Genomic DNA, 20,255 nt, shown 5'->3' with positions numbered 1-20,255 from the left:
AGGCTGTTAGTTGCCCCAGGTCACATGGCTGAGTCGCGGCCTCTGTGAGTCCAGAACACCGGCTCTGAAGCGGTCGATGGAACGAGGAAGGGAGAGAGGAGGCGGGACCCCTGCTCTGGAAAGGGCCGGCAAGGGGTCCAGTCGTGCGCTTCTTCCCATGGATTCCCAGTGGGCTGGGGGCCGTGCAGCTGGCAGGCTCCTGACCTGGGAGATGAGTGGCTCTGTGTCCAGCTCCCCAGCTCCCCACCTCGTTCTGGGATCCTGGGAGTCGCTGGCCTAACCCCCCAGAGGTCAGGCCCAGAGATCGATCGAATAGCCTGGCTGTGCGCTAGGCCCTTTTAGGGTGGGGGAAGTACCCCAAAAAGGAAACAGAAGAAGTCCCTGCCCTCTGACTTTAAAAACTTGTAGGGATTCCTGAGGGGTTAAGTCTGTGACAGCGGGGTCAGGTTTGTGACCTGGCTCACTGTCCTTGAGGAGAGAGCTGGGTGGGACACTGTTTACTTGAGAAGGTTCCGATTCTGCAGGGAAGGGCGAGGCAGAGAGCCCCCCAGCTTCTGAGCGCAGTTGAGGGGAGGGCCCACAGCAAGACCAGCTGGCTAGCGCAGGGGCACTCGCAGTCCCCAGCCCCCGCCAGCTCCGCAGACCTTTCCCCCTGGCTTCACTGTCCCCGTTGGCAAACCCTGCAGAGGCCCCCTTAACCTTCGCCCTGCTGCCTCTAGCACTGGGCACACCAGCTGGGCACTCTGCCGCCAGCCTCCTTCCACTCACTTCCCTGCTTGCGCCTCGACTCCCCGTTTGGAAAACGGCCCTAAAAATTCCTGCTGCAGTGCTGAGGGTGTTTGAGGAAGGAATAGAAAACTGTTTATAGGCAGCTCAGCCCAGATTTTAAGGACTCCAAACTCTGGTAGCTTGAAATTAGGAGGAAGCCAAGGAGCGTCTTGGAACCCCACAGCGTTGCTGGTGCAAGGTGAAATCTGAGTGCGTGCCTCAGCGGACGAGGTGACATGCAAATCCGTCTTCAGGTACAGCTGGTTCTGGCCTCCACCCAGGCAACGGGGCACTAGGAGCCTCGTGTGGGAGTCTGGTCCCAAAGCCTCTGTGTTCAAGTGGATTCTCTGATCACTTGTAACTGTAATAAGCAAAGAGGAAGTTCTTAAAATGGGGAATCATGTATCACGGTCGCTGCAGAGTAGCCCTGGGCCTGGTGCCAAGGGAAACAGCACTTGGCCGGCAAGGCGGCGGGCCGCTGGGCCGCCCGCAGGGCGGGCTCGCCCCCAAGGGCTTCCTGCAGCAGGGGGCGCGCGCTTGGCGGGTGATGGGCAGCAGCGAGCGAGCCGCACGGGGAGTCTGCCGAGATGGATGGGCCGCACCGGCCGAGGGACGCTGAGGGCAGAGCTGGGGGCCCCGGAACACCACGATCGCCGTCGCGCCCGGCTTCGTGACTTCAGGAGCGTCACTTGGCCTCTCTGGGCCCTGCTGATCTTGCCCTGTGTAGGACCAGGGCCCTCCCTACCCCAGGGGCAGAGTGGACCCTGTGATAGTTATAGTGGGGACGATGGCGGTAATACTGGCGCGCACGCTTGTGCTCAGTCACTCGGTGCTGTCTGCCGCTTTGCGGCCATGTGGACTGTAGCCCACCCGGCTCCTCTGTCCGTGGGGGGTCTCCAGGCAAGAATACTGGAGCAATTTGCCGTGTTCTCCTCTAGGGGCTCTTCCTGACCCAGGGATCAAACCTGCGTGTCTGATGTCTGCTGCGTTGGCAGGCAAATTCTTCACCACTGAGCCACCTGGGAAGCCCAGGAATACTGGCAGATAACCAGTGGAGGGGTGTCTGCCGCGGGCACCCCCACAGCATCCCTGTGAGGTGCCACGGTTATCCCTCTTCACACTTGAACACACTGACCCAGAGGGCTTGAGCAACTTGCCTAAGGTCACTCAGCTGGGAAATGGCCCTCAGCTTCCAGGCCGAGGCTCATGCTTTGATTCCTGCAGGGCCAGGCTGCCTGCAGAGGCCTGAGGCCTCCATGCAGGGAGTCTGAGGCTGAGGAGTGGGCTGAACACAAAGCGGTTCCGTGGGGCCAGTATCCCAAAGAAAGGCTGTGGTGGGGAACGTGTGTCTCCTGCTAGGAGAGACAGAGCGTTGGGTAGGAGGGCATTGGGATCTGAAAGTGCTTTGTGAGTTGCTTCCAGCTGCGTTTTGAGAACAGAGTGTAGGGGTGGGGTGGGCAGAGTAGCAGCAGGGGGGACCTGGGCAGAGGCTGCAGGGGATGCCCGTGGAGGGCTGTGGGGCCTGCGCCCACTGGTTGCCAGGGTGATGGAGACACGTGGGTGGATGCCAGGAACATACAGGAGGCCACATCTGCGGGTCGTGCTGCTGTGGGCTTCCACGGGCTCGGGGCTGGTCGGACGCTCCAGAGGGGCTTGGAGAGAGCCCCCCTCCGAGGGGGAGTCGGGGTTGCCTGCCCGCGGGTCTGACCTCATTCGGGCATGTGTGCGTCTCGAGTAGAGCATGGGCAGGGCTGGGCTGTGTGTTCCTGAAGGCCAGCGAGCTTGTGATGGGGGCAGCCACAGGCGGGGGGCGGTCCCTGAAGTACGTCTCCGGGGACACCTTAGAAATGAGGAGTGGGGGGACCCCAGAACGCCAGGACGTGACGGGCCTTTCCCCTGCTCCTGGCTCAGCTACAGGCGTCAGTAAGATGAGTTCCTGAGCGTGGAAAAGAGGGGTTGGAGTCTTATCTTACGTGGAACCAGAGAGCCTGGAGCCGAGTGGCTCAGGGAACTTGTTTTTTTGCCCCCTGCCTCACGTTTCAGGCCTTCCCAGGGGGCGCTAGCGGTAAAGAACCCGCCTGCCAATGCAGGAGACACCAGAGACGCGGGTTTGATCCCTGGGTCGGGAAGATCCCTGGAGGAGGGCACGGCAACCCACTCCAGTATTCTTGCCTGGGAAATCCCATGGACAGAGGAGCCTGGCGGGCTACGGGTCCAGAGGGTTGCAAAGAGTTGAACACGACTGAACCGACTTTGCACACACACGTTTCCCGAGGGTTCTCTAGAGCCAGAGGGGGCCCTGGGCCTGGGCCCAGAGCACAGAGCCAGGACTCAGGGTGGCTTTTGCAAGCGCCCACAGGCTGTATGAGCAGCCGCCGGTCACCACCCCCTCCGCCTGGCTGACCTGGTGAAGCGCCTTCCGGCCCCAAGATCCAAGGAGAGCCCAAAAGGGCGGCACCGGCCCGTCTTGATGAGGAGACTCCAGGGTCATTCCCTGGAAAACATGTCTACCAGGAGGGAGTGGAGTCCCACATCCTCCAATTATGCTGCCGTCCAGCCGGGCCACAATGGGCCCAGAGATAACCATCGGGGGCTGCAGAGCTCCGTGCTGAAACAATGCTGGCCGCTCGGGCTATTTTTACAGTAGCCGTGCGCTCGGCAGAACCCCGCGTCGCCCCAGGGGAGCAGGCGAAGAAAGGCCTGCGGATGCCCCACCGTCTGCGCTCCGGGAGACAGAGGAAGGCCCAGTGAGCCGCCCGGCGGCTCCAGGAAGCCTTTTCTCGGTCTGCTCACTGCCAGATAGCGAAACAATCGGGGTCCCCCACCCCGAGCCAGGGAGAGGAAGGAGGCATGGGGGAAGCGGGGATTCTGTTTTGCTTGCGTGCCTCTCCTCCTCCGAGCACGGCCCCGGAGGGCCTGGCTGCAGGGGCCGGGGCCAGGGGCAGGCCAGCGTGCCCTGCTCGCCTCCCCTGGTCCTTGGCAACTGTCACCTGGCCCGGCCGGACCTCCTTCAGACCCCGCGGTATCACAGGGTTGGAAAGCAGCAGAGTTGGGGGGTGGGGCCCTGGGCCCCAGCTACCTGCGTACCTACTCTGGGAGCCATCGACCCAGCCGTCCTTAGCTGACGACCTACTGTGCACCAGCTCGGGACACCCAGCCATGGGCCAGGCAGGTCCCGATGCCCTGCAGCCCCTGTTCTAGTTGAGAGGAGACTGTTAGCAAGGAAGCAACCGAGGCATTTTCAGCTAGTGCCACCCTAACTCAGTGCAGACTCAGATGCCCCTGGACAGGTCCAGGTGGCGAGCTGGCCCTGGAGCACCAGGGCGATGGCCCCCTCTGTCCAGCGGATGACCGTTGTAGGAGTGAGTCCAACTTGGGGTCCACCTTCCAGTTTTTCCAGGAAACCTAGAAATCTTGACTTTACCCCGGAATCTGAGAGTTCAGCACTGGCCACCCATTTGGCTTGTAAAGACAAGCAGCTGGCTCTGCGTCAACAGCCTCTGCCTTCCTTTTCATTCTGAAGTTGGGGAGACTGAGGCTCCCCGGTCTTCGTGGTCCTCTGGCACATGGGGGTGGGAGACGCCTTCTCCTGCTGGGCGGGACCCGGATGCTCTTGCCCTCAAGGTCAAGCTGCTGGGAACACTGAGGATTCGGGGACCAGACGCAGTACAGAGAGGGGGCTGCCGCACTGGCTGGTGGTAGACCTCCTCTGGGATGGGGTCCGAGCCAGGGGGTGCTGAGGGTGAGCGTGAGCAGCTTAGAGGTTTGATAACCCTGCAGCCCCCCCTTGCCGAACCCACAGGGCAGTCAGCGGGCCGGGGCCTGGATGGTCCAGGGGTCAGGGTGGACCCGAGCACTGATATCGAGGGCTGGAGTCGTGGGAACTACCAAGAGTCCTTCCAGAGTCCTGTGCCGGCGCAAATCCCTGTCCTGATGCTGCAGACATGCGACTGGCTAAGAAGCTGCCAGTGTATTTTATAAGTACCCGTGTTCTGTATTTGACGGAAGCCGTGTTTCCAAATATTGAAACACATACTTGGAAACACTGGAGCGTGAAAACATGCCAGCCTGAAGCTCTGTTCTTTAAAACCGTGAGGGATGAGCACCTCCGCTGGGCCAGGGCCTGCCCCGCAGCACCGGTTTCTCTGCAAACCTGAGATTCGGAGACGATTTCTAGAGGATACAGGCAGGCTGTGGTTTGGAAGCGGTGGTAGACCTGTGTGGAGGGTGTGTTCTGCGGAGGCGCTGCCAGGGCTGGGTGGTTTCGTGCTCATCTCCCTGCGGGTGCAGACTAGGGGGGTGGCATTCGGGGTTGGTGGATACGGTGCTTCTGTTGGACGGGTGCCTAGGGGATGGCAGCTGTCGGTCCCCAGGTCCTCAGGCCCTCGATCACCTGGGGTGGGGGGTCCGAGGAGTGGACGGACAAGGGGGTGGCCGGCCCTCTGCCTCAGGCCCGGCAGGTCAGAGGTGGCCCGCGGGGTCGTGCCAGGACGCACAGCCCGCCCCTTACCGACGCACGTCGGGGCCTGCTCTTTCCGCCATAGAAAGCGAGGAGGAGGACATGGCCACCAAGGAGAAGCTGCAGTGTCTGAAAGACTTCCACAAGGACATCCTGAAGCCGTCCCCCGGGAAGAGCCCGGGCACCCGGCCGGAGGACGAGGCCGAGGGAAAGCCCCCGCAGCGGGAGAAGTGGGCCAGCAGGATCGACTTCGTGCTCTCCGTGGCCGGTGGCTTCGTCGGCTTGGGCAACGTCTGGCGTTTCCCCTACCTCTGCTACAAAAACGGCGGAGGTGAGCCTGGGCTGGGCAGAGGGCAGGCTGGAGGGGTCGCAGGGGCAGAGCGAGGGGGCTGCCCACGCCCAGCGTTTCAGGCCTCGACCTCCCCCAGGTCAGCCCGCCTCCGCTCCCACCGCGATCCTCAGAGGCGGGAGAAGAGCATGACCGGGAACCCGATGGTGGTCTATCAGAGCCTTCCCGTGTGAGCTCGAGCGGATGCCTCACCCTCTCTGGTCCTCCAGTTGGCCTCTCTGAAGGCCGCCACAGGCCAGGCCTGAGCCTCCGAAGCCTTGTAGCTCCGCACCTCCCCGCCCTGCCTGACTTCAGAACGTTTCTACCCTTTCCTTTTGCTTTTCTAACTTAAACCAGTTGTGGTTCAAAGACAAGTCTCGTGTTTCCCACGTTAAATAGAAAACCAGTGTCTTTCGCGGTAATGGACGGGTATCCAGGACCCAAAAAAAAAAGCACAACGAGGATGTTTTTAATTTTAATTTTTTCAGTTTTATTGAGATAGAATTGACATATAGCATTGTTTTAGTTTAAGGCATACCAGATGATTGATGTCTTTACTGTGAAATGATCACGGTGAGTCTTGTCGACATCCATCACCTCATAGAGTCACATGTATTTTTTTCTTCTTGTGATCAGAACTGGTAAAGTTTGACACTTAGCAACTTCTTTTTTTTTTCCCCCCACCGCATGTGGGATCTTAGTTCACCAACCAGGCATCAAACCTATGCCCCTTGCATTGTGAGTACAGAGCCTTTGCCGCGGGACTGCCAGGGAAGCCCCTTAGCAACCTTCAAACACACCATCCAGTGCGTCGTGACTGGTGTGCAACCATGCTGTGCACGCCACGCCCAGGACGAATTTATCTTCTAATCGGAAGTTTGTGCCTTTTTGACCCTTTCGCTTAGCGATGGTATTTTCTAAAGTAAGTTCTCTGTTTCGTCAGTTGGTTAGTTGGTTGGTCTGTTCTCTCGGTTTTAGTTTGTTGGTTTTTTTTTTACTTGCTGGAGGCCCTGAATTAGCATCCTCTGACGTCAGAGGAGTTCAGGCTGGGCAGCACATCCCGGAGGCCTGCTGGTCAGTAGGAGCTCAGCAGTGAGAACTCCCTCCCTGCTCCTCGTGGCGGCCCATGATCCGGCTGGTAGCCAGCAGAGCCGGGCACGTGCGTGCCGCCCGCCTGCCCGCATCAGAACCGCCTTGCAGGAGGTCCTGCCCTTGAGCCTGGTTTGTTAACCTTTGGGAGGTCTCAGGTGCCTCTGGGACTCTGATGAGTGCCCTAGATGCTCCGGAACAAAGCACGTACCCATAGGCCCAAGTCACCCACACTTTCAAAGGGTGTCCGGACCCGCTGAAGCCAGTAGTGGACACCAGGTAGGAGCCCTCGCCCGACTCTTTGCCCCCCTCCCCACCCTGGCTCCCACCCCCGGCTGGAAAGGCCCTTCTCTCGCTTCCCAGCACCCTTCCCAGCTGGTTCTCAGCTTCCTGCCCTGGCCGGGCCATGGCAGGCCAGCTGAAGGCTGCAGTCAGGAGGCCCATCTGAGCCGGGTGTGAAGGGCTGGGCGGCCCTTCTTCAGAGGGACGGACCTGGGGAAGACAGGCAGGCACAGAGCTTCAGCAGAGGCTCGGAGGCTTCACGCAACCGGGTAGGTTGGAAGGAGACAAGATGGCACCCTGGAAGGGTGGTGCTGGCTGGACGAGACTTTTCAGCCAGGTCCAGGAGTCTGCCCTTCACCCTCGCATCCGCAGGTCGGGAAGATTCCCCTGGAGAAGGAAATGGCAACCCACTCTAGCATTCTTGCCTGAAGAATCCCATGGACAGAGACGCCCAGCAGGCTGGCTGGGAGGGTTTGGGACGGAGAATGTGCCGGCCTGGGCCAGCCTGAGCCTCACCCACTCTTCTCTCTCTGCAGGCGCATTTCTCATACCATACTTCATCTTCCTGTTTGGGGGCGGCCTGCCCGTGTTTTTCCTGGAGGTAATCATAGGCCAGTACACCTCTGAAGGGGGCATCACCTGCTGGGAAAAGATCTGCCCCTTGTTTGCCGGTGAGTACGGGACAGAGGTCAGCCGGGGCCTGGTGTTCCTCGGCTCAGCAAACGCTTATTGTGCACCTACTATTTGCCAGGTACACTGCAGCCTCACGCAGGCCAGCTTGGCACACGGCGGCGGCTGCTGCTTCTCACGCCTCCCTGGGTTGTCAAAGGATGGGAGGCCCAGTAGCCGCTGAGCAGTAGGGTGTAGAAGAGAAGGCTTTCAGGAGCCCGACTGTCTGGCTTCAAGTCCCACTCCCTCGTTATGCTAACTCTCGTGACTTGGGGGAAAGTCACGTCATCTCTCTGTGCCTCAGCTTCCCACTATACACATACTTCTAGGGAAACGACACAGCCTCATAAAAGTGCTTTGTACACAGAGGAAGCCCAAAGCAGTGGCTTCCCTGGGGGCTCAGATCGTAGAGAACCTGCCTGCAATGCGGGAGACCCAGGTTCGATCCCTGGGTCAGGAAGATCCCCTGGAGAAGGGAATGGCAACCCACTCCAGTATTCTTGCCTGGAGAATCCCCATGGACAGAGGAGCCTGGCGGACTACAGTCCATGGGGTCGCAAAGAGTCAGACACAGCTGAGCGATTAACACTTGTTATTGTTGTAGCATTTAGTCCTGTGCCTAGTTCCTACTATGTCCTCATAAGATAATACTGTCACGATTATAATTGGCAGGGGTGGGAGAATGTGCAAGTCTGTTCACTCAGTCATCCATGTAAACCTACCCATCTGTCTATCCATTAACCCTTTCTTTTATTAAACTAGTCAATAGTTACACAATCCATGTATCCATTCAACCATGCTCCATCTACTTATCCATCCATCCATCCATCTACCTAACCTTCCAATCAACCACGATCCATCCAACAAAGTGAGTGTCCATCCGTCATTCCAACATCCATCCATTCACTTGAGTCCATCCAGCCATCCGTCTAGGCATCCATCCATTCGTCCATTGATCTGTCCATCCCTCTATCCATCCATCCGTCTGTCCATCCATCCATTCGTCCATTGATCTGTCCATCCCTCTATCCATCCATCTGTCTATCCATCCGTCCATCCATCCATTCATCCATTGATCTGTCCATCCCTCTATCTATCCATCCTTCTATCCATCCGTTCATCCATTGATCTGTCCATCCCTCTATCCATCCATCCCTCCATCCATCCATCCATCTGTCCATCCATTCATCCAGTCATTGGTCTGTCCCTCCTCCATACATCCGTCAGTTTGTTCAGCTCTCTGACTCACCTGACCATCCATTATTTTACCTATCCGTCCATACGGCCATGCGTGCCTCCTGCACTTATTTGCTGGTCCCTGTTGAAGGGCCCCTCCTGGCCCCAGGCCTGCAGATCCCAGGGGTTTCTGGCTGAGGGTGTGGCCTGGCGGGTCTGGCCTCCCTCTGAGTCCCGTCTCGCTTGCCCCCACTCGTAGGCATCGGCTATGCCTCCATCGTGATCGTGTCCCTCCTGAACATTTACTACATCATCATCCTCGCCTGGGCCATGTACTACCTATTCCAGTCCTTCCAGTCGGAGCTCCCCTGGGCAAAATGCAACCACAGCTGGAACACGCCCCATTGCCTGGAGGACACCCTGCGGAGGAACCGGAGCCTCTGGATCTCCAACAGCACCACCAACTTCACCTCCCCCGTCACCGAGTTCTGGGAGTAAGACTGGCCTCGCGGAGGAAGGAGCGGGTGGGGGTGGGGGCAGAGGACACCCCTTGCCCTCGTCTTCTCCCGAGGGGTGTGGGAGCCACTCCCTTGGGGTGGGGTGGGTGGAAGAGGGGGTACAGATTTGGAGATAAATCCATGCCTTTGGTCTCAGACAGGCCTGGACTCGAATCTCAGTTCTGCCATTTTACTGGCTGTTTGACCTCCAGCAAGTCACTGTCCCTTTCTGAGCCTCAGTTCCCTTAACTGTCAAATGAGGGCAATGAATCGTTCCTACACCCATGGGACCTCTGTGAGGATTGTTTCCCAAAGGCAGGTATATGTACTTATGTTGTCTGAAAATGATATAGTTTTCTTAATGTATTTTAGAAAAAAATATATAGTTAGCACATCAAACCTGTTATTGCCCAGAGGGAGGGGAAAAAAGCATATAGAAGCTTGAAGTGGTTACTCAAGTGCACAGGTGAGTAGATAGAGTGAGACATATGTATCAGTTAGCATTTGCTGTGTGATACCCATCCCCAAATGGGAGCAGCCATTTGTTTTCTTTGGCTCGTGGTCCTTCTGCTTGGCAGTTGGGGGTGAAGCTTGGCTGGGCAGTTCTTCTGGGCTTTGCTGGGCTCCCACCTGGTAGGTCAGCTGTATGGCATGGGGGTCGCTCTTCTGGAGACTGGCTGGCTCTTGGCTGGGGTGCCACAGGCAGCTGGTCCCTATGGTCTCATCACCCTGCAGCGTAGCCTGGGCTTGTTCCTAGGCGGCTCAGCATCCCAAAACAACACACAGAAAGCCCCAGTGCGGGAGCACCAGCTGGAAAAGGTCCCGTTGGCCAAAAAGAGGCCTGAGACTAACCCAGACTCAAGAGGTGGGGGAATAGGCTCCGACTCGTTAGGAGAGGAAGGAGAATTACGGGCATGTTTTGAAGTTGCCCACACTACAGCCAGTGATGGCAGACACGTACGCAGGGGCCAGGCTTGGGGAGGGTGGAGTACAGAGACCTGCGGTCGGGTAGCTCTTTGCTGACATACAGGGTCGTCCTTCTAACCCAGTGCTGGGAACCCGTCAAAAATGGGTGAGTGCCTTGCTTTCCCTGATCTCCACGAGCTGTTAAACAGGTGCTCAGCAGCCCCTCCGACCCTGGAAGGAGCAGGCAAGGCCTTGTGTCGGGTGAGAGCCAGGGCAGGGAACAGTGTTAAGGGATGGCCTTGTCGCCGCCAGCCAAGACTCCCTCTCCTTCGTGTGTGTTATTTGCTGCATTGAGGAGCCTCTCCCTCTCTTAGAATCTGGCCCCGGCGCCGGCCCACAGAAGAGGGAGCTAAGCGCTGGCTGGTCCCAGCCGATCGTCAGGGCCAGTGTGGGGGACTCAGGCTGGAAAGGGTCACTCAGCCACTCGCCCAGGTAATCCACCTGCCCCTCCTGACCTCAGGCTTTCAGGATGTGCTCACGTCCCGGGACTCCTGCAAATGGGTTCTTTCCACAGAGGTGTTTTCTACTTGCAGACAAAGACCTCTACAGGCACATCCCCCCACCATCCCTTGCTCCTCACACCCTGGACAGCTGAGTTTACAGATAAAGAAATGCAGGCATTTCTTTCTTCTCACTTGAATGGGGCCAGAGGCCAGGACCCTGTCCATTTTCTGATGTGCCTGGCATAGCCTGACCACCAAAGGCCTGCCCCACCCAGGACGCCGGCACTCCACCCAGCCCCTCTGGTGCCCGCCAGGGCCTCGCTGCCTCAGGCACAGATTGGCCGCCTGGGAGGGAGCCCTCGCTCTGCCAGTACTGGCTCAGGCTGGTGCCTCTTCCTCTCTGTGCCTCAGTATCCTGAGCTGTACTTGGGGAGGTCATAATCTTGCCCTCCCAGGGTGGTAGGACACCCCCCCGCCCACCAACAGAATGAGACCCTGCATGGCCAGCCCTAAGAGCCTGCTTGATGAATGGGAGCCATCCCTGTCTACTTAGTGTCCCCATTGTGGATGAAACTGCCCCCCGCCCAGGGACACCTGAAGCTCAACTTCGGGGGTACTAAGACTGGCCCCTTCCCGATGCCCATGTGACCCCCCATCACAGAGGGGCTGTCCCCTCTGTCTCAGGCCTGAGCCCTTGTGAACCGTGAGGTCCTCTCCCGTGCCTTCTCCCCTGCCTGTCCCCCAGCCTGGGCCCTGCTGGGGGACTCCAGGGCTCCTGCCTTCCAGAACCCCCATCCTGAGCACCCTAGCTCCCTTCCCTGGCCCTCATGGTCCACAGAGAGCAGCTCTGTCCAGAGGCTGCCCGCCACCCACCAGGCTTCCCCGCCCTGCCGGCCTTTGCAGCCTCCCACGGGCCCTGGCCGAACGTCCACGGATACCCCAGGGAGGACTGTAGTCCCTGGAGGAGGAGGCTTGGCCGAGAGGACCTGCCTGCCACCGGAGGAGCCGAGGCTGCCTGCCTTCAAGGGCCTCCCCTTCTCTTGGGTGTGAAGAGGGCGAAGGAGAGAGAACGCCCGTGAGCATCGTCCCAGCGACTTGCTCTCGGCATTTTGTCCCCTCTTGGCCTTTTATGGAGGGAACACATCTAGGAGTCATCCCAAACTCCTTTCAGCTTCAGCCTCAGACCCCACCCTCGTCTGGTCCTCTAGGCTCTCTGGGTAAAGTATAACCAGATGGCCGTCCTCCCTGCCCCCTGGAAGACCCCCATCTTCCCTCCCCCGTTATGGGTGCATCTCTGCAGTCAGCTGTGAAGCAGACACGTCATCTCTCAGCTCAGAAGCCTCTCCTGGCTTTTCTGTGCTCGGAGGCTTGCCCCAGCCTCATTTCCCTGTCAGCAAACAGGGGCCAGGTGAGCTGGGCTTTGGGGGATGAGTAGGAGTTCACTAGGCCAAAAAAAGAGGAAAAGACAGCCTAGACAGAAGGAACAGCCATGCTGAGGCGCGGCAGTCGTAAAGCTCGTGAGTAGCAGCACGTCCTTGGTTTGGCCCGAATACAGGACGTGTGCAGCCAGGGAGAAGGATGGAGCCTTAGATGCTAGGCAGAGAAGGTTGGACTTCATTTTCTAGGAGGAGGAGCCACAGCAGCTAGAGGAGGGGCGGAGAATCACGTGATTGCATCTGCATTCTCTGGACTTGCTCAAGGAACATACTGGGGAGAGACAGGCTGGGACACATATATTAAGCACTGACTGTATACAGGGACTCAGGGGGCTCGGCCATCAGAAGATGGGTTTGTCTTTAGGGTGAAGCTCTGCTTGTACGATTTCCCCTCAGAATAGCCACCGGCCTTGTAGTGACTAGCTCTGGGGTGTTTACAGAGAGAGGCTTGCTGGGACGGGACTGAGGTGTCGCTGGCTGGTACCCACTGGGCTGCTGAGCCGTGAGCATCTTCTCAAGGCCGGTCTCCCGGTCCTTGGAGCCAAAGCCCAGCCCTGGCCTTAGCTTCCTTCACCCTCTCGGCTTCACCAGACACGTGGGACCCTGAGCTGGCCGCTCCTTCTGCACATGAGGCCTGACAGTGCTCGGGAGCCACCTGGGCTTCTAGATAACAAGGCGCCGTGGAGCCGAGCCTTCCTCCTGGCCCCGGACAGGGAAGAGCCTGGATGCTCATCCCTGCCAGGCCCCCCTCCCCCTCCGGTTTTCCATGAGGAGCTAGTGGACAGCCGCGGGCCATGCTGCTGTCCCCTTGATCCTAGAGCAGGGACCCTAATTCTAGCCCGGGGGCCCAGCTGCCTGGCCTCAGGGCGGTCACCCGTCTCCAGGGTTCTCAGAGGTAGCGAGGTCCCCATCACCTCATCGCCTGGCTGAGGGTTAAAGAGCACGGGCCTCAGGCCTGGTTTATTAGGTGGGACGCTGAGGATCAGAGTGGTTAAGCGACTTGCCCAAGGTCACACAGGCAGCTCGGTGTAGCAGAGAGCTCATCCCTGAACACCACCTCTCGTGACTGCGTCCCCACCGGCCGTGAGTCCAGGGCAAGTCACGGGCACAGGTAACGTTGTGCCGTGTGTGTGTGTGTGTGACGCCTGGGGTCTCCTCTTGGCCTAGATCCCTACGCCCACCCTGTCTGCAGCTCACTGTGGCACCAACCTCGGTGGGAGCCGATGAGATGCCCTCCTCCCTTGAAGGGTGCCTGGGACCCTGAGATGGTCATTTCACGCCAGCTTTAGAATTGAACTCTTGAGTCGCTCGGAGATAGGCAGGCAGAGCCTCTGCCTGCAGCCCGCCCCGTCCTGCTCGCCCCTGCGCTGAGGTCACCTCTGTCCCGGGGGTCCTGTTTGTTGCCCCCCGGCCCTGGAGGACAGGCGGGGTCAGATCTGGCCAGATGCCCTCCATCAGCCTGGAGCCATGCCTTCCTCCCCAGTTCCTCCAGGGTCCCCTGGGAGCTCAGCACATATCATTAGACTTTATTAGAATCAAAGAAATGAGTCATATTTGCAAACAAGCCCTGCTCAGCCAATCTCCCCCTGCAGCTGTCAGAAGGCGGAGGCGGCATGGAGAGAGCCCGGTGCGGCCTCCTTCTCGGGGCGGACGGGCTGTTTTATAATTGTTGCCTCCGCCAGTCTCCAGGGAAGAGCTATCGCCAATAAATGGCTGGCCGGCATTCAAAAGGAAACGATTTGGCCCACTCGGAGGACGTATTTACATCTCTGAGTGCCGGCTGGACGGCAGCGGGGCAGCCGACTCCAAACAGACGTCCAGGCGATTCTTTTTTGGATCCCACCCTGGAATGAATCAGTCCTATTCTCGGACAAGAATGCAGCTCACCTCCTCTCTGTGTGAGGGGTGCAGAGAAGCCTGGGGTGCTGAGGCCTCTCACCGAGGATAGCATCATACCCAGTGGTCCCCAGGGTGGCATCAGAGAAAAAGAACCAGGCCTAGGGTTGACTGTTTTTATTTTTTTTTAATCTGGGTAATTTCAGGTGAATTCCTGAACCTCTCTGAGCCTCAGTTTCCCCATCAACCAAATGGGTGTAATTAATCGACTCCACTCATGTCTGTTGAGCACTCACTATGTGCCAGGCGCTGTTCTGGATCCAGCAACGGTCAGGACAGACACAGGCCCTGCCTCCACGAAGATGACGCTTTAATAGGACAGATAGACATGGGACAGACAGACAGTGCAAGTAACATTGTAATAGACAAGCAATGATAAATGCAGGAAGATACAGCCTAGAGAGGGAGGGAAAGAGAGTGGCCAGGAGTGCTTTTTCCATCTGGTGGCCAGGAAAGGCTGCCTTGGTGAAGGGCTGGGGCGCAGCCAGTTCAAAGGTCCCGAGGCCGGGGGGGCTGGACCTGTTCAGGGCACACACCAGAAGCCAGTGCGGCTCAGGGAGGAGGGGCGGGGGCTCTGGGGATGAGGAGGTTGTGCCTGGAACGTGTCCTGGACGGGTTCCCTGTATGCCCGTGGTCCCAGCCTCTTCTTAACAGGCACCACCCTGTCTCTTTAAGATGTCTGCAGCTGTCTGTCAGAGTGTTTGGCCAGCCTGTTCAGGGAGGCAGGAAGGAATGGGGCAGGCAGGTGGGAGCCACGGGAGGTGTGGAGCAGAGGCCAATCGTCACCTGCCTTGGGTGTTGCCAGATTCTGTCTTGATAAGAACAGACTGGGCGAGAGTGGAGGCCGGAATGTCACCGACGAGGCTGCTGAAACAGCGCTCGGGAGCAGTGGGGGCCGGGACAGGGGTGGGGGCAGGGTTGGGGCGATACAGCCGGATTTGGGGGAACTTGTGCAGCCTCCGGGGAGGTTGGAGGCACTGGCGAGGGCCAGGGCACCACAGCAGGCCCTCCCTGCCCCTGGGGCCCGGCACTCTGCAGTTTACCGAGCAGTCCCGTGCACCAGAGCGGGAAGACCCAACAGATCCTGGGCCGTGCCTCGTGGGCGTCTGACAGGAAAAGGTCCTTCAAACTGTGTCACTTCAGGAGGGATTCCGATAGGCCTGCACGCTCTTCAGCCTCCCAGCTACCCCCGAGGTGACTTTGGAAAGGATGTTGGTTACTTTGGCCGGGAGCCCACACTGGGTTCTGTTATGACAACCCCTGATTGACAAGAGGACGTTCATTCCGTTCCTAGAACGTCTGCACAGCCGGCCCCTTCCAAGCCTTTGTAAGAACCTTAATTTTCGTGAAGGTGATATGCGCCCATTAACAGCATTCAGACGGTTTGAGAAACACATTCCCTGGTAAGGGAGCCCCCTCCCCTGCACCCCCGGGCCAGCGACTGCTCCATTGTCTCGTGTGTCCTGGTCACTTGGGTCACCCCTGGGACATCGCCCCTTATCAGCGCGCAGGGAGATTCCTGAGGCCTCGAAGGCTGCGTGACGCTCCTCCACGAGCCTGCTGCACGCCTGCTCGGGCCCCTCCCACGGCCCTCTGGGTGATTGCTTTCCTGTGTTTGCGCCTGCAGACAGAGCCGAGGTGAACAGCTTGAGGTGTGTGCTGAGTCATTTCAGTCGTGTCTAACTCTTTGGGACTCCATGGACTGTAGCCCTCCAGGCTCCTATGTCCATGGGATTCTCCAGGCAAGAATACTGGAGTGGGTTGCCATGCCCTCCTCCAGGGGATCTGCCCAGCCCAGGGATCGAACCCATGTCTCTTACATCTCTTGCATTGGCAGGCGGGGTCTAGGGCTACCTGGGAAGCCTGAACAGCTTGGGGTGGACCCTGTCATTGGTCATATCATCCAGGAGAGTCTTGAGATAGAATTGCTGGATCACAGGAAAGGTGCCTTCAACGCTTACTGCTGGCGCCTCGGAGGGGCTTTGCCACCAGCAGCGGAGAAGCAAGTGCGTGACTCGGTTTCCCCATTGTGGCCTCCGTGGCTGGGCGGCTGCCAAAGCAAGGCCACGCGGCCCCCTCCCATCCGTAGTGGGCACCACGGGTTTGCCCAGCACAGCGGTGAGAGCCAGCAGGAGGGTGCCTGTGACCTGAGAGGGGGGCGGGTGTGGTCAGGATTGGGGCTCTGAGGTCTCGGTCCCCTCGGTCAGCTCGCCCATGAGGAGAAAGGAAAGGCCTCTTTTGACTGGACACCCCGCGGCAGTGGCTGAGCACCTGCTGTGTGCCTCCTCTGCGGGGTGTCTGGGATCTGGTAGGCAAGACAGACTCCCCCGAGGGCAACGTCCAGGGTGAGGGGGCGGCCGGAGAGCCTGAAGGACACTAGGCATCCAGAGCATCGCGGGAGACCTCCCTGGAAGCCTGGCGGCGGAGAGGGGCCTCCCTGAGGCTGCCCATTCACATGGACTTTGGCCGCTGCCCAGCAGGCCCCGGCTTCATGGAAGGAGCCGAGCCCTGGAGGTCGCGCCGGGAAGGGCCTGGTTCTAAAGCCACCGCAGGGCCAGGCCTGTGTGCTTGTACTCGACCAGCTGCACAGCCTGCCTCGTGAGGAGGCCCCTGGCCCTGAGGGTCCAGTGAGCCCTGCTGAAGCAAGGCCTGGAGCGATTCTTGTTATAGTGAAGGCTCTGTTTTCTGTGTGGCACCGCGAGAGCGCGCGCTGAGGCTCGGACAGCCCCGTGTAGGGTGGCAGCTCTGCCACCTGTTGGCCGTGTGTCCGTGGGTGATTTGATCTCCAAGCCTCAGTTTTTCCCATCTGTAAAACGGGGCCAGTGACTTCCAGCCCTTGGACCAGATGAGATAAATTAGAGAAGCCTCGTTGATGTGACCTCGGTACCTGGGGGAGCCCCTGGATGTTGGGGTGACCCACAGAAAGGCCTCACCCAAGTGCTAGTTGAGGTGGGAACCTTGGATTTATTCAAGGTCCTCGCTTTGAAACATCTTTGGAAAAAACTTAGAAGCAGTGAGGATGTGTCCTGGGCCAGTGGGCCCTCTGAGCCCTGAGCCTGGGGATCGGCCTGCTTGCGGACTGGCTGAGAGCTGCGGGTGGTCTGGGGGCGGGAGCTTGTGTTCTGCAGAAGAGGAGACAGAGGGCGGCTTCAAACGCCCCTCTTGCCGCTCCTGCCCAAGACTGTGGCCCTTGAACAGGGAGCTGGGTCTCTGGGGGAGCCAGCTTCTCCTAGGGAACATGAGCCTGTGACAGCAGAGCCCTGGGGACCAGTGTCCCTGTGCTCAGCCTGGCTGCCCTGGGTCACTGCCACAGCAGTCAGAGCTCCGGGACCATGGGGTCAGTTTCTGGGAGTTAAGTTTCATGGTCTCTCAACAGCCTGGGGGCCCCAGCCCAATTCCAGGAGGTGTCTGCCCCTCGGGGCGTGTCTGAGTAGCACTGTGGGCGTCTCCCCTGGTCAGCAAGGCTCTGGACCGAGTAGGGCTGCTGGCTGTGATGACTGTCCTTCAGACGGTTCACTCACCTCCCAAGCCCGTCACAACCCCGGCCGGGGGCATGGGAGGAAGCAGCACTCCCTGGGTGCCCGGAGCTGCCCTGGGGTCTCAGCCCCGAGACAGCGATGGCCACCGCAGTCCGCTGGCTGCTGGCAGCGTCCAGGGCCAGTCGTCTGCACTTTGTGTGGCTTTCCTCCTCCCCTACGGAGAGGTGTGTGGGTGTCCTGCAGCCGCAGAGAGAACCAAAACCCTGGAGACGCATCCTTCAGTGAGAGACCCAGATAAGGAATGGGGGCAAATCCAAAAAAAGGGACAGGACAGAGCATGTGGGCTGGCGGGGTGGGGGCAGGCAGGTGGTTATTCCCATTTTAGAGACGAGGAGACTGAGGCAGGCAGTTGGGTAACTAGCCCCCAGTGGTTAAGTTAAGTGGTTAAGTCAGTGGTTACACGCTGGAGCCCAGTTGGAACCCAGTGTCTGCCCACGGGGAGCACTGCAAGGGTCTGTGAGAATCGATCACATGGGAATCAGTACCTAGTTCACAGATGAGGAAACTGAGGCTTAGGGGTTTAACGTAACTTGCCCAAGGCCTGGCTGGATAGAATCCCTGTGCACCTGACTCAGGAGTCCAGACCCATCCCCTGGGTGGCTTCCCCATGACTGGTGTTACCTAAGATTTCCCAAGACCAGCGGGATTCCGCAGCTTGGAGGCAGGGTTGAGCCTCAGCCTGCTGGAATCCCGGTGCCGGCTCTCCCAGCCCCAGGCCAGCCCGTCTGACTTGGGGCTCTGTTTGCTTGAAGGCGGAAGGTGCTGAGCTTGTCTTCTGGAATTGACGAACCGGGCGCTCTGAAGTGGGACCTTGCTCTCTGCCTCCTCCTCGTCTGGCTGGTCTGTTTCTTCTGCATCTGGAAGGGCGTCAAGTCCACGGGCAAAGTGAGTGGTGCTCCCCTCCCTCCCGCCTCGTGGAGCCAGTTGTGCTCCCCTCCCTCCCGCCTCGTGGAGCCAGTTGTGCTCCCCTCCCCTCCCGCCTCGTGGAGCCAGTGGTGCTCCCCTCCCCTCCCGCCTCGTGGAGCCAGTGGTGCTCCCCTCCCCTCCCGCCTCGTGGAGCCTGTTGTGCTCCCCTCCCCTCCCGCCTCGTGGAGCCAGTGGTGCTCCCCTCCCCTCCCGCCTCGTGGAGCCAGTGGTGCTCCCCTCCCCTCCCGCCTCGTGGAGCCAGTGGTGCTCCCCTCCCCTCCCGCCTCGTGGAGCCAGTTGTGCTCCCCTCCCTCCCGCCTCGTGGAGCCAGTGGTGCTCCCCTCCCCTCCCGCCTCGTGGAGCCAGTGGTGCTCCCCTCCCCTCCCGCCTCGTGGAGCCAGTGGTGCTCCCCCCCCTCCCGCCTCGTGGAGCCAGTGGTGCTCCCCTCCCCTCCCGCCTCGTGGAGCCAGTGGTGCTCCCCTCCCCTCCCGCCTCGTGGAGCCAGTGGTGCTCCCCTCCCCTCCCGCCTCGTGGAGCCTGGCCCTCTGCAGGGTCGGCTCGGCTCCCGCGCCCCCAGGGCCCTCCTGCTCGAAACTGGTCCTAATTAACCAGTTCTCCTAGCAAACCTGGAGCCCCCTTGGTTGTGGCGTTTGCCCATTTCGTGAAGCAAATCCGGCCCAGCGGGTCCAATTTCAGTTATTGATGGTTTGACAATCAGCCCGCAAGATTCCTGAAATGGAGTAGTCTGCTCTCCAAGCACCGACACACCACTGGTACCCCAGTAGGGAGTGGTGGGTTGTGTGGATGTTAGCGGATAACAAACCCTGAGATGCCACTGCAAAGTTAACTGGTAACGGTGTTGTTAGCTACCAGCTGCTCACCGGCCACAGGGACCCTTGCGACCTCAACATCCCCTATCGACTCTTTACAAATGTAGACCCACGGGCTGACCCCAGACCTGCAGAATCAGAAGCTGCATTTGAACACTTTTCCCCCAGATAATACAAATGTGCACCGAGGTTTGAGAAGCAAAACTTCTCAACTGGCATTTTTGCCGCTAAGCCAGATTAACTGAATTATTTTGGCCTTACATTTCAGCTGTTAACTAGGATGTTAGTTATTAAGGAGAGCTCTCACCGATCGTTAAGTCGTTTGCTCATAGCCGAAGTGCTGGCTGTCGCTGAAGTATCTGCTGCTGGTTAACATGTTACATAGTGACCAAGACGCTAGCTGTTGACAAAGGTGGAAGCTGAAAATTCGTGTTACCTTATTGATGCAGGTTTTAGGTGTAGCTGGTATATTGTCAATAATGAAACTGTTAGCCTGTAACTGAAATATTACCTGTTGTGAGAGCCGGGCGATGGATGACCTGGTAAGCAGAACACCGGCCAATATAATACCATAGTCGTCCTGGTGGCGAAAGACCCCACAGAGGGTTCCCTTGGGCTCGCCGGGGTGAACCCAGGGCACTAACTGAGCCACAGCGTAAGTGTTGGCTGGTCTACCCTCACGTGCCCCCCTGTCTGCCATCCCCCGACCCCCATCATTTGCATCTGCATCCGGGACAGTCTCTTTAAGAGAAGTCCTCAAAGGTCAAAAGAGTTGAGTTAAGGTGGCATTTGAAGGACAGTGATGGGCAGCGGGTGACGTCACTGGGAGAAGGGACAGTCCCTGCGAGTTCTCCCCGGATGAAGGGTGTCTTAGGTAAAGTCACGATCTAGAGACAAGAGCTAAAGGGGGCGCATAACATGGTGGAGGAAGACAGGCGCGTTGGGTTCGGTTTTAGGCAAGGCTCACCAAG

General features: G+C 59.0%; 1 protein-coding gene across 1 annotated transcript in view; it reads left to right on the top strand.

Moving 5' to 3' along the window:
• SLC6A6 (solute carrier family 6 member 6) overlaps positions 1-20,255 on the top strand; it is an 83,878-nt gene that overhangs the window by 40,580 nt on the left and 23,043 nt on the right. The window contains exons 2-5 of the mRNA XM_061397237.1: positions 5,313-5,558; positions 7,463-7,597; positions 9,031-9,265; positions 18,301-18,433. Of these exons, the coding sequence (XP_061253221.1) occupies positions 5,330-5,558; positions 7,463-7,597; positions 9,031-9,265; positions 18,301-18,433 (732 nt within the window). The 5' untranslated portion in view covers positions 5,313-5,329. The remainder of the gene's footprint in view (positions 1-5,312; positions 5,559-7,462; positions 7,598-9,030; positions 9,266-18,300; positions 18,434-20,255) is intronic.

Source organism: Bos javanicus, chromosome 22, assembly GCF_032452875.1.
Source record: "Bos javanicus breed banteng chromosome 22, ARS-OSU_banteng_1.0, whole genome shotgun sequence".
NCBI classification, from domain to species: domain Eukaryota; kingdom Metazoa; phylum Chordata; class Mammalia; order Artiodactyla; family Bovidae; genus Bos; species Bos javanicus.
The sequence above is the reverse complement of the archived record's forward strand: the minus strand, read 5'-3'. Positions and strand labels throughout refer to the sequence as shown.